The 14131-nt window shown below is 46.7% G+C and overlaps 1 protein-coding gene across 1 annotated transcript in view; it reads right to left on the bottom strand.

Annotated features, from left to right (window-relative positions):
- Positions 1–12868, bottom strand: part of LOC110311189 (uncharacterized) — a 50293-nt gene extending 37425 nt beyond the window's left edge. The window contains exon 1 of the mRNA XM_021184433.2: positions 12823–12868. Within this exon, the coding sequence (XP_021040092.2) occupies positions 12823–12868 (46 nt within the window). The remainder of the gene's footprint in view (positions 1–12822) is intronic.
- Positions 12869–14131: the final 1263 nt, after the last annotated feature.

Here is a 14131-nt window from a genome sequence, read left to right as displayed (position 1 = left end):
ATGATCAAGCTCAGATCCCTAACTGTGGCACTGCAGACTTTCCATCGCCTGGCCTTTAACCTACTTCCTCTCCCATGCCCATTACTCTGTCTTAGCATCCTATGTAATAGTCTTAGCATCCTATGTAATAGCAAGCTGACTCCCCCCCACACCCCCCAGGCATCCCATCTCCATGGCTTAGCTTAAGCTTCTTCTCTTCCTGCTGCCTCTAAAGATCTGCACCCAGCGCAGCTTTGAAGAACTAGTTCTAGTGCTTTTCCCCTGTCCTGAGTCCTCGTGCAGGAGTGATCTACGTCTTTGCCTTCCTGGGACTTCTGTTCAACTTTTTATGGCCCTCTTGACTTTTTAATGTGTATAACTGCTGTTGGAGTAAGGGCTAGCCTCCTGGTTGGGAGCCAGTGTCTCATCCATGCCCCTCTCTGCACTCTTCACTCCAGGGATGGCTGCCTGTGGGATTCAACTCTGTGGCCCAGACAAGTTCCACTCTGCTCTGGCTGTGTATTTGCTCATCCCTGGTATAGGTTGGACATCACGGATCTCTAAGGTGGCTCTGAGCTCAAGCTCACTGAGTGAGGCCCAGGTAAATGCAGAGTTAGAAGGAGATCCGTTCTATTAAAAAGAAACTTCAAGATTTTTGGATTGCTAAGAAGTTAGAAATTCAAATCAGTTAGTCGCAGGCACCAGATTTTTTTTCACTCCCCGTGAATGGGGACAGTAGTGACTCAGAGAAGATGGCGCCAAGATTCAATATCTGTTGTTCTGACTTGGCCTCTCCTGAAGTTCCCCTTCCACCCTTCTTGAGGCAAAGGTGTGGCTTTGATGGCTGGGAGCTGCCCTGTATGTGCCAGAGCCCACTGTACAAGCTCAGGACTGGATGTACCTTGACAGCCATCAAAGGAGCAGCCTGGCCCGCACCGAGACCTACACCAATACCTATTTTTGGCAGTTAAATTACTAAGCACTTAGGGCTTTAGTACCCTGACAAATCCTCTTAAAATAGGCCCTATATTGTCTCCCCAGAGTGACTCAGCACCCCATACAGTAGCTGTGATTCACAAAAGTGTGGGCACCCAGGGTGTGTGGTTGTTTCTTGGAGGCTGTTCAGCTCTCCCTCCTAGAACCCAGAGGGTCACAGCCAGGAGACGAGGTACCCACACTTCACACCCTCAGGCTTCCGGAATGCCACTTTTCTCGAAACTACAAGTTCCTGTGCTTGGTTCCCGTTGCTAGCCCCCCTCGCCCCCCCAAGGCAAGGGTATTTGCTGGGACAACTTCAGAGCTGCAGTGGGGGGTAGGGAGACACACCGGAGTCCCAAGTGTTCAGTGTGGGGGCAGATGATGTCCTTAGGGCTGGGAGGATAGGGATGCCCCATCTGGTAGAGGTCTAGCCAAGAGTCTCAGCTTCAGGCCCAGCCAGTCTGCTGACTCACTGTGGGCTCTTAATTGCCTATGGAGAACAGGCCCAGCTCTGGGAAGCCCTGACAACTCAGTGGTGTTGGAGCTACTACAGACCAGGGCCGGTGGGCTGAGATAAAGGCCCGCTGGGCCACAGACAATTGGGCAGGGGAGTGGACCAGGGTGGGAGACAGAATGAGAGGAGGAGATAAGCCCCTACTCTCCATGCTTGCAGAGGACTGGTAGGACAGATAGTCTGAGGGAGAATGGTGGGCATTGGACAAGCCAGGACTAAGCCCAGCATGCTTGCTCCAGAAAGAGGTGGGCCACACATCTCTCCTATCCCACCGCTGCGTTAGAGATCTCTGGTTTCTCCACAGACTCTAACAGCGTTTTTAAGCCGAGTAAGATGAGCTCATACAAAAACTCAAGCTCCACTTTCAGCCACCACAGCATCACAAGGGGAGCCACCTAATCTTCTGGTTTGTCTCACTACACAAATATGAGGGGACAGTAAGAGTGCACTCTCTACCTGCCTTGTCAAATGCTGTGACCCAGACCGTGGCTGTACACCTCATGGCTCCAGGTAAAATGCTGAGTCTTGGCCCAGCATGGAGAGAATGTTTAAAACATTCTCAGGAATGTTTTTGTAATCTGTAAGTCCTCCCATTCACTGAACATGAGAAGCTGTGTGTGTGTGTGTGTGTGTGTGTGTGTGTGTGTAGGTGGGCAGTAGGAAGTCCATTGCTTTGGGGGGAAGGATTCATAGTTGCCAGTGTTTAGATCTCACCGTCAAAGTAGATTTTTTCGAGTCCCCAAAGTGACAAGCTCAAAAGCCAGCTGCTAAAGAGGTAGGGTTTTCAAAAAGCCTGAGATCGGATCATGGTTTATCTGTGAGCGATCTCTACAGGAAGACGGTGAGCATGAGAAATCCCAGACTTTATTTCTCCTGATCCCGGGAGAAGCAGCAGAGGGAAGCGATGGGTCAGTTTACTGAGACACAAACCTTCCTCTTCCCACCCAGGGTTTCAGCCTGGTGGGGGAAATGTGTCTCACGGGTCAGGATTCTTTAGTGCCTTGTTCAGTTTCAGGGTCTGACCACTCAGAGATTCCCTACACCGACTTAGGAGTGTCCATGGCATAGCAGGGTCTATCTCTGCATGCTTCTAGGAGCTGATAAGGAATTCTGTTGAAAATCCAGCCAGAGAGTCTAGAGTGGGGCAGGACCAAGAGTGTGGCTAAGGCTGCTTGGAAGAGCTGTCATACCTCAGGGACATGTAAGACCCAGAAGAAATCTCGGAGGGGCCATGTCAGAGGCAGTTGAGTCAACATCCACTCACTCTGGAACCGTGCGAGCCTCCTCCGGGCCAGCAATTCCTAGCCATGGCTGCACAGAAGTCTCACCTGTAGATGAGTTTCCCAAGCCCATGCTTCAGACTCTCTTTGCGACATTGGTGTCTCTGTGTGTGTGCACATGTATGTGCGTTCTTGTGGGCACACAAGCTCACATGCATGTCAAGATCAGAGGTCAACCTCCAGTGTTATTTCTTCAGGACTCACTGCTGTTTTTGAGAGAGCATCTCTCAGTGGTCCAGGACTCACCAGTCAGGCTAGGCTGGCTATGCAGAGCATCCCAGGAATCCTGTTGCCTCTGCTTCCTTGGGGTTACAAGCATGCCCCACCCCTGACATTTTAGGCGTGTGTTGGGTCAAACTCAGAGCTTCGTGCTTACGTAGCAACATTTTCCTGCTTATCTCCCCATCCCCTGGTTTTGGTGTATTTTAAAAATGTTCCTCTGGTTTATGAACCTGGGACAAAAATTACTTTCTTTGGGGACAGAAATCTCTTTCTCGGGGCAAGGAGCATGAGGGAACAATAGGACTCCCAGGTAATACTGACTGGGGAATCGTGCACTGCCACACAACCTGAGTGCTTTGCTTGCTGAGCCTGGAGCATCTTGCTGCCTGCCACACTCCCCTTTCTGGGTGGTTCCTTCCCTGACCCAATCTGAAGAGGTAACCCTGGACCTTGAAAGGGACCCAAAGATGGTAGTAAAGTTACAGAACCAAGAGATCATGGGGGAATGAATGGGTTTGAGATGGCAGAGTTGATGTTGCTGCTGCTGCTGGTGGTAGTGGGTTTCTATTAGTTTTTGTCTTTTAATTGAATAGACCAAATTGTTACCTATAGTGTGTTTCTGTTCCCCCAGAGAGTAAGCAGCACACCACGACAATCTGCTGCCAGATACAGCTGAGTCATTCTTTCCAGCTCTCCAAAGCCAGGACACCTTGGATCTGGTTCTTCAGACAGGAATTCCAGTTACACAAACCGATGTGTGTTCATGCTCTGTTGCTCTGTTTCAGTCACAAAGAAAGAAGAGTGTGTGCCGGCTTCCAAATGGTGCTTCCAGCTCTGGGCCCTCGCTCCTGGCTGCTCCTCACCCGTCTCACCCAGAGACAGGCTCGGTGCTGGTGACTCAGAGGCTGCTCCATGGAAGGCAGACTCTAGGAAGCATGGGGAACTGATTAGCTGGTGGCTGGGCGTGAGCTTGGGGCTTCTGTGAATGGCCCAGTGCTGCACAGAAGTTCAGTTTCACACGCCGGAACAAATGGGTCTTTTGTGAATAATAACTGACCTTTGTTTCCTGGTCTCCCCCCAGCCCCTCCTTCCTTCATGCTGGCCCCAGCCAGGATCCTGGGTGCTCCTGCCTGGACTTGCCAATGGGATTGGACATCTCTACCCCATAGTAGGGCTGGGATGGGAGATGTTGGAGAAGGGCCACTGTCTTTGTGAACGATGGTCTGCACTGTGTCGGAATAACTTTGAAGGTCTGGTTCTGCTATTGCCTTTTTATTTTTCTCATCTTAAATGGTGGTGGGGACAGTTGCTAGAGTCCGGCAGAGAAGAGCAGGAGGGCACTGACCCCTGATTGCTACCCAGGGTCTCCCAGACTTCTAGTCCTAAGTTACACATCCCCAAGCCCAAAGCAGTTGCTTTTAAATTAGTAACTGGAGATCTGACTTCTTTCAGATCTGATGCCCTGGCCAGAAAGGCTGGTACAGAGGACCTGCCTGCTCTCTCAGCTCTGGCTAAGTTCCTGACAAAATAGAGTCCTTTCTCTCTCTTCCAATTTCTGCTGAAACAGCAAAGATGGCAGCAGCAGCAGCAGCAATGATTCCGAAACTCAAGAGCATCTGCCCTACCTCATTTGCTGGGATCTAGTAATCTCTTACAATAGCCAGCAGCTAACCCATCTGGCAGACACCTGGTCTTGATTTAATTAACTGGAGAACCGAAAGAAAGGAGGTAGGTAAAAAAAATCTGTAATTAGCAATAATCTCTTAAGATTCCCTTTGTTGAGCCACTCCCTCCCCCTCCCCTCTCAGGCTGTGCAAAAGGATGAGAGGGAGCCAAAGGCAAACACAGTTGAATTCCTTCTTGGGTAATTGTTCCGGAAAGCCTCTGAAAAAATTGCTGGCTGTTTAACTCAGCAATTTGAGCTCGCATTTAGGAACATCATCAAACTGTGAATGCTTTGATCTCTTGAATGCTTTTGTACATAAGGAAAGCCACGGGCCCCTTGCTCCTATGCTGTGCTGTCACAGGGCTTAGAAGCTCTTGGCACTTGGCCAGGAGTAAGAGGTTTGGGAGAAGCTGGCTTTGCTGGGGAAGGAAGCAGCCAGATGCCTGGGAGGGAGTGTCATAAGAGGAGCCAGGCGCTGGGCCAGGACACACCCCTTCATTTTCTAGTCCATAAAATAAAGAGGTGGGGCCACACGAGTTCTCAGTTTCTACGTCCTGCCTTCCCAACCACAGAAGCCCTGTAATTTTTATTTTTTTTTTCCCTTCTAGGAAATGAGATTCCTTCCTACACCACATACCTGGAGGTGAGGTGTGTTGTTAAGCAAGGGGGGAGGTCCCTAGATGCTTGCTCTGCAGGCTCATCAGAATATCTAAGGAAAAGATGGACGGGATTAAGAGGCTCTTTTGAACAGTGGTACATCTCAGATAGGTTCTAAGGACCTGTAGCCTCAGAGGAGAGCAAATTTAACTTGCCTCTGGGGGGTTGTGGGGCACCTGTGACCTCAGCCTTAATGAGCATCATATGTTCAATAGCATGCAAAACCACAAGGGCCTTCTGCAGGCACCCACATCAACCCACTGACACACGCCTGCAAGCTCTTCTGTGGAGAAGGACAGGACCAGGGCAGCATGGGTTACAAACTGCCAAAACAGACCAAAGAGTTCCCCGAAGACCAGCTTGGTGAACAGAGGGATTTGTTGGTGTTATTTACAGGACCGCCAGTGACACTACTCAAGAGGCTGGCCCAGAGCATGAAAAACTCAGAAACTACATCACTGAAGACCTACTGCTTACCGGGAGAAGCAGGGCCTCACGAGGATCCCAGGATGGAATGAAAATAGGCCAGATGTCACGAGGGTCTCCTGTGGATAACTATAGGTGCTCTGACTCAAGGCAGAGATGGCCATGTCCACCATGGAGAAGAAGAGAGCTAAGACAGCTTAGGCCTCAGGGTGATAAAGGCGCAACATGGAGGCTTGGTAGTTCTGAGCGTTCAGCAAGATTTTGTGTGGATGTGCAACTGCATCATTCACAGGAAGACTTACTTTCCAGCTGCTAACGAGCTGGGATAACCTTGGGGCCTCAGTAACTATATCTGTCCTTAGGGTTCACACTCCTCTTTCAAGGTCAATTCAGTGCTGCCTCCTTTGGGAGCTTCTTCAGGTGTCTCTGTCTTCGGCTCACACAGAGGGCTTCCTCCAACTCAGTTGAAATGAAATCATACCACATATTACTTCATGCTTCTTCTCCTTTGCTCACGCAGTTCCTTGTGGGCATGGACTAGACAAGACCTTGTTGGCTTCCGTATGCCCCGCTGAGATTTTTTTTTTTCCCCCAGGCAGGCATGTGTAGGGGTGGTCCTCTACCTCTGCATCTTCTCTGGGCCCTGGAGTTTCAAATTCTGTGAATTCTGTCCTTCTAGTTTTGAGTTCTCACAACATTCCGAGTCTTTTCTCTGGGTGTACTTCCTAGGTCACTCTGCTCTGGAACAGTTAACATCCTCCCCTGTTCTGGATATTCTAGGGGTTTCAGTGCAGCTAAGACCACACCACTACATTCATAACTCCATACCATTGGGTCACAAGCAAGATTTTGCTGAAAGAACCCTGATATAGCTGTCTCTTGTGAGGCTATGCCGGTGCCTGGCAAACACAGAAGTGGATGCTCACAGTCTGCTATTGGATGGAACACAGGGCCCCCAATGGAGGAGCTAGAGAAAGCACCCAAGGAGCTGAAGGGATCTGCAACCCTATAGGTGGAACAACAATATGAACTAACCAGTACCCCTGGAGCTCGTGTCTCTAGCTGCATATGTAGCAGAAGATGGCCTAGTCGGCCATCATTGAGAAGAGAGGCCCCTTCGTCTTGCAAACTTTATATGCCCCAGTACAGGGGATCGCCAGGACCAAGAAGTGTGAGTGGGTGGGTAGGGGAGTGGGGGGTGGGGAGAGTATGGGAAACTTTTGGGATAGCATTTGAAATGTAAATGAAGAAAATACCTAATTAAAAAAAGGAAAAAAAAACTTGGATGTCGTCTGTTGTCACTCTCGCTATAACTAACCTCACTGTTCCCTACGTGGGTGATTATTGTTCATTTATTTAACTCAGACTTGTACTTCTCTATACCGGGCTGCAGGTAAGACTGTGCCTCCTTTGAAACGGTGAGGTCTGAGTCTTCAGTGAGACATAGAGTTGTGAATGTGAGCTCAAATGCACGTCATGCCCTGTGGCTTGGCCTGCATCCTGAGCCCTGTGCCCAGAGAAGTACGATTACTTCCAGCACTGGCAGCTCTGGGGGATTGCTCTTTGTGGAATCACAGGCTGAGTTTATTTTTATAACAAGTATTTACTGCAGAAGAGCCTAGTAGAATCTCCTGGGTTTCACAACTCTTCCGGCTCTATTACAGGCACAAAGCAATGCCCGCCTGTGGCTCCTCCTCTCCCTAGTCTCCCACAGAGATGCCTGCTGGGAGCCATAGCATCAGGTTAAAGCTCAGGGGCAGGCTTCTGGGCCCAGAGCTCAGGGCACAGTGGGATCCTGTCCCAGCTATCATTCTCGCTGGCAAGAACACACTCGGACAACTGGAATCTTCTGCAACAAAAAGCTTTATTGCTTCTTCAGGAGGGAAGACCCAGACCCCGGAAAATGGCGTTGCTTATATAGCCCTCAGCCATGGCGTTTCAGCACCTGATGTGGCGTGTCAGCTCCTGATTCGTTGCTCGCCCATCACCCCATTACTACGCCCCTAGATGGGCAGTGACTAAGCGTGAGTTCACTCTCGCACTTGCGCACAAGGCTTGTTTACTAGTTAGGCACAGCGGAGGCCAGTGCCATCTTATAATGGCGATTGCACGGCTCTCCACAGGATCCTTTTGGGGAAAGTTATCTAGGGTAGAGTCATCTCATCCCCAAATAAATGGGAAAAGAAGATAGGGCTTGCAGTCTGGAGAGTGCAGGGAATCAGCCAGTGTCAGTGTAAAGCCACTGACGTGGAATCCATCCACACAGGGATAAATACATTGTAGAGCGCAGCTTCAGTTGTTCAGTTGGCTCCTGATTCTCTAACTTGCTTCTACTAGCCTGAGAGGCTGGGGAAGCAGAGTCTTCTCTCTCTCTCTCCTTCATATTTTCCTTCGTTCAAATAACTTCAGGGGTTCATGTTATCTCGACACTTGTCACTACCTGCACATAATTGTGTGGTTTCATGTGTGTGTTTGTGTGTGCGTGCGTGCTCAAGTTCACTCATGGGCTCACAGGAAGGTGGAGGGCAGAGGATGATTTTAGGCATACATTTCTTAGGAGCTATCTACTTTGTTTTTAAGGCAAGGGCTATCTGTCATCAGGACCCAGACTCACAGGTTCAGCTAGGCAGGCTGGCTAATGAGCCCCAGGGATCTGCCTGTTTCTGCTTTCCCAGTGCTGAAAACACGCCACTGCGAACAGACTTAGGTACTCATGCTTGTGGGTGGTATTCTGTACCATGCTTCCAGTCTCTAATAATGGAGCTTATCATGCACGTAACAAATAAAGGAACACATCGGCACATCTCAGATAGACAGGCAGCAACGAGACAGCGAACCGTCAAACCAGGCACAACACCCAACAGAGACAACAGGAATAGCCTGATCGAAAGAGCAAACAGACAACATCATCAAATCCAAAATCAAATGAGGAAACCATAGTGAGGCAGCCAGCTAGGGTTCCTGACTGAGAGCTTTCTTTCCATGAATGAGCTCCTGGCTTCCTTTTCACACTACAGGCATTACATCTTGAGGTAAACAATAGTAACTTCTGTTGAAAACCCTTTACCTCTGTTCTCAAGGGAACAATGATTTTGGTTTTTTGCTTGTTTGCTTGTTTGCTTGTTTGTTTGTTTGTTTGTTTAATGACCCTTATATGTTTGTTATTTTCCTTTCTCCCTATCATAGAGTTATGGGGCCAGCATGCCCCCAGGACAGCCTGTTCTAGAGGACATGCTGAGTGAGACAAACATGACTGGATCTTAATTGGTGTGTGAGTGTGTGTGTGTGGGGGGTGTGTGTTAGTTATTAAGCATTATCAGTTCTGTTATTTCCTAACAACTTTTTGGGAATATAATTAATGTAAATACAGGAGGATTGACTTAATACAATTTGAACCAAATGCAACCAAAAATTAGTTACCTGGAAAAGCTTTGTTGGATTTTGGATTCCTGACTTTCTGCTTGTCTTGCTAGCTTGGTTATTTCATACTTAGCTACAAGATCTTTTATGTTTTTCAGTGTTTTAAAGTTTGCCATTTTGTCTTCTTTGCCTTCACATTTATTTTAACTCATACTTTTGATCATAACATGCCCTCCTCAAGGACTTTTGGAAACCCAGTTCTTTTTGTTTTTCTCCTCCTCCTTTCCCCTCTCTTCTTCTCCTCTTCCTGTAAGAGTCCATGAATCACCAAAGAATGGTACTGTGGACTCAAATAGTACATAAATGCAAAGAGCATTTTATTTTGCAGAAGTCCAGCATGCTGGGGTCTCTCATTTCAAGATGGAGAGCCTGAAGTGAGCTCAAAGTACTGATTTAAAGTACATTATGGAAATTGCAGGGTAGGTGACCTCTATCTTAATCTGATGAGTCCATCTCTAAGGACATTTCAGAACCATTACCAGGGCACGAGGACTGGAAACTGTTGCTAGGAAAGTCTGGAAACTATTGCTGACTGATCCATTGTCCTTGCCTCAGGCCAAGTGGCCGGGCAGCTTCTGATGGCAGGGCAGTTTCTGACTATCTGCTGAAAGCCTGGGTTTGCTGATCTATCTATCTATCTATCTATCTATCTATCTATCTATCTATCTACCTATCTATTTTTCTTCTAGTAACTGACTTGCCTGGGCTTGCCTGGGCTTGCTCAGTTCTTGGGCATAGTCTCCTGAACTGCCAATTTGAAGCCTGTGATAGAATCAGCCTAGCCTTCACACTCTTCTTCTTATTTAAGATAACTGTTTTGCCTGCAGGCATTTCTGTGAACCACTTGCATGCTTGTGACATTCTGGCTGAGGTCAGAAGCAGACGTCAGATCCCCTGAGACAGGAGTTACAGATGGTTGTAAGCAGTCATGTGGGGGCTGAGAATTGAACCCAGATGGGGACAGGGCAATGGCCACTCTGGCTGCTTTCATCTGGATGGATGATCCTTCATCAGTGTTCATGCTAAGAAGGTGTGGATGTGTGTTGCCCTGGGTGAGGAACTTCAGGTGACCCAACAGCTCTTGGTAGAGAGAGGTGGCCGAAGACCCTACACAGTATTATATGAAGTTTTAGTGTCTGGTATGTGGAAGACATCAGTTGTACATGAATAAAAACCAAAGACACAAATCAAAATTGAAATAGTAATGTCCAGAGCAGGGTATGATGTGCCAAGAACAATTTGTTGGATTTAGAAGGCACAAACTTGATTAGCCATTAAGTAAAATGGAGAGAGATGCAAGGGAAGGCTTTGTCTGTTGGGCACAGGTAGGAGTTATCAATGCTATGGAGACACCTCCCAAGAGGATAATTATTTATTAGTAGGAGCTGTGACTCGTGGGCTATAGATTCACTTATCTGAAGTTGACTGTAGTCTCATTTGAAGAGAAAGATCTAACTTCTCAGTTGGTTTATTGCTGCATTGGGTTTTTACTGATTCTCATTGTGAGGTCTTTTAAAAATCCTGAACAAGTGAGTCTAGTTAGTAATTTCTGAAGTTGGATGGATGGTTAAATGTCATTTACTTTTCTGATGGGTGTTTTAAGACCATGTATGTGGTCACAGATTAACAACATCCTTCTCCTTTTTCTACTTCCTTGTCCTCCCCCTCCTCATCCTCTTCTTCCTCATCCTCTTCTTCCTCATCCTCTCCCTCCTCCTCTTCCTCCTCCTCTTTCTCCTCTTCCTCCTCCTCTTTCTACTTCCTTGTCCTCCATCATCATCATCATCATCATCACCATCAAGTCAGTTGAGACTCATTGGGTTGCACTCAGGGACTTAGAAGGAGCCCTAGCTTCCTTATATTTGTCCCTCTGTCAGCTGGGCAATCTAGAGGTGCCCATCTTGTTTACCATGTAGCTTCCTTTGGAAGGAAGCAAAGGGAACATGACATGTTCCATTGACTCTCCCCACTGCAGGTACTGGTTAGAATAGAGAGAGTCCAACCTCTGGAGACTCTATAGCCTATGGGTTCTAGAGGACAGGTGATTAAAGTAGAGGGGCTTCATCATGTCCTGGGTTCTGGCTGATCTTGAAGGCAAGAGCCAAATATTGGTTCTCCTATTTGTCTCTTTCGTTTTTATTAGCATAAGCCTCAGAGCTTTCGTTGTTGAACCCAGTCTTACGCATTTGACTTCTAACATTTAGATAAAGCTTGTTGAAAATAAATTGAAATTGCAAATACATCCTGATTGCTCTTTCTTTTAAGACTCATCCCCTTCTCCTCCCTAATGGTTAAAAACTAACAAAGCAAAATAAAACAAAACCACAAATTGATCTTAAGTAGACATAACTTTTTTTTTTTTTTACAAGCCAGCTTTGGTAAATGCTATTGGGAGTGTATCAACACGGGGTAGGAAAGACGGCTCCCTGGTCAAAAGTGTGTTCTCTCTTGCCGAGGACCTGAGTTTGGTTCCCAGTACCCACTGTGGGTAGCTTACAACTGTCTGTAACTCTAGCATAAGGGTTCAAACACCCTCCTCTGGACGCCACAGGCACCCGTACTCCTGTGGGAACATACCCCCACATAGCCATACACATATACTTAATTAAGAGTAGGTCAGGCCAGGCATGGCAGCTCACGCCTTTAATCCCAGCATTGGGAGACAGAGGCAGGCGGATTTCTGAGTTGGAGGCCAGCCTGGTCTACAAAGTGAGTTCCAGGACAGTTAGGGCTATACAGAGAAACCCTGTCTTGAAAAACAAAATGAAACAAAACAAACAAACAAACAAACTAAAGAGTAGGTCAGTATCTTAAGAGAACCGTATTGATTTAAATAAGGGTTCTATTGGAATAAAGGGTTTTATTGATAATTCAGTGTACTAACTTTGACTTTAGGAATTAATGACTTTAAATCATCATATACTAAATATAACCATCCATATACCATCTCCATCTAAGTAAGTGTGGCTTACTTAGACCGTCTGTGACTTGCTTCAGCCTTCTGGTTTTGTCTTTATCTCTATTTTCCCATTTTAGAAAATTCTAGTTATTTCATCTTAGGACCAAAATCTTATTTTATCATACAAATCACCCCTTTCTTATATAAAATGCTCTTTTCTTTTTGACCTTTCTTACCAAGAGTATAACCTCATACTTCTCATACCCATCTCCTCCCTCCCCTCCTCTCATATTTACTGTTTCCTTTTTAATTTTATTTTCTTTTTTAATATTATGAGACATAACACTATATATACATTTATCAACTTATTATGGGAGTGAGTCCAAATCACACTCATGGTGTACTGTAACAGATGAAGACTGCCTGTCCATGCTAATGGACAGGTTAAACTGTAACGCTTTGTCTACTGTAAGATCTTAGTAGTCACTCGGATTTCTTCAAGGGCTCTTTTACATTTTTTCCATGAAAAAGTCTGAGAGCTAGAGAAAGTTACATTCCATTAAGAGCCTGCCAAGATAAATGTGTTCCCAAGTGACTTTGGGCAGTGAATAATCTTTGAAAACAACAGAGAGAAGAAAAGAAAATACACAGAGGGTCAAAATCCTTTGTGTCCTAGGCCTGCACTTGCGGTTTTAGGAAGGCATTTGTGTGTTGGCCCAGCCATCCAGGTGTGGGATGCCAGGTTTCTATGCCGGGAGGTTTTTAAATTACCACTACTCACCCTTCTCATCGCCATCCCATGTGGCAGAGGCCCAATTTGTCCCCATAGTGGTAACTTTTTTTTTTTTTTTTGGAGACTTGTTTCCCCCTTTGACTTTCTGTAACAGTCAATCCTTTGAAACAGCGGCTTGTTGGTTTTGCTGAAGATGCCAGCTATGCTCTGTAGAGTCTGGAGACTGATTTACAATAGCCATACTTTCAGTTTCAAATGCATGGTCATATTAAGCATGTAGCACACAGAAGTGAAAGAACAATTAGCAGGTAGCATTTCAATTGGAGCAGTAAATAAATAGCAGAGCATCAAACCAGGTATTTACAGCATCCCACAGAGGTGATGGGAACAGCCTGACTGAGAAGGAAGATAACATCCTCAGACTGGAGTCTAAAGGTGTCCATCCGAACACTGACCGAGGAAGTCTCCTTGTGGCAGTCAGCTGGAGTGCTCCCCCTCCCCCTCCCCCGTCCCCCCCCCCTCCCTCAATGAGCTCCTGGCTTCTTGTTCCTACTGCAGGCATTTTTTTCTCAAGGACACAATGGTTTTAATACCCTTAGCTGTTTACTTTCTCCCTGTCACAGAGTCATTCGGGCAGCCTGCCCATGTCAGAGAGTTTTAAGAAAATACTTTGAGACAAACATAGTTGGGTCTGAAATGGGGTGGAAGGGGGTCCACCCCTAGAGCTAGCTCCTCGGTAAACTCCCTCTATCCTGGTACTTGACTTTGCTTCAAGTGGACCTTACTCTATATTATCTTTCAAATGTTATTTATTTGCTATTTTTATGTATATGGTTGCTTTGTCCACATGTATGTCTGTGTGCCACGAGTGTGCGGTGCCTATGGAAGGAAGATCTCTGGATTCTAAGACTATATATCTAAATAACACACAACTCTATAACATATAACATGATGAGCCACCATGTGGGTGCTAGGATTAGATCCTGGTCCTCTGGAAGAGCATCCATTGCTCTTAAGTGCTGAGTTCATTTCTCCAGTGCTCCTCTACCTTATCTTGTCCCGTTTTACTTGGCCTGACATGGCTTCTGGAGGTAGCCTTGGATCATTCTTCAGCACTGCCTTTAATAGGTAGGAATGGGGCAGTGGTGGTCAAGCTGGCACTTACACTGTTTGGTTCCAATTCATGAGGATTGGGTGTCAGGCTTGGGTACCATCAGTCCTCTTGAGCCCTGGTCTCCTGGCTCAAACAGATCCCTGATCAATAGATAGATTCATATCTCAGGATTCCTAGAGTGTCACAGTGCTGGATGGTGCTGAGTACTGTAGCTGCTTCTTCTCAGTTATGGCAATCTTCCCA

This window comes from Mus caroli, unplaced genomic scaffold, assembly GCF_978045245.1.
Source record: "Mus caroli unplaced genomic scaffold, Mus_caroli_1 scaffold_17, whole genome shotgun sequence".
Lineage (NCBI taxonomy): Eukaryota > Metazoa > Chordata > Mammalia > Rodentia > Muridae > Mus > Mus caroli.
This window is presented reverse-complemented; position numbering and strand designations above follow the sequence as displayed.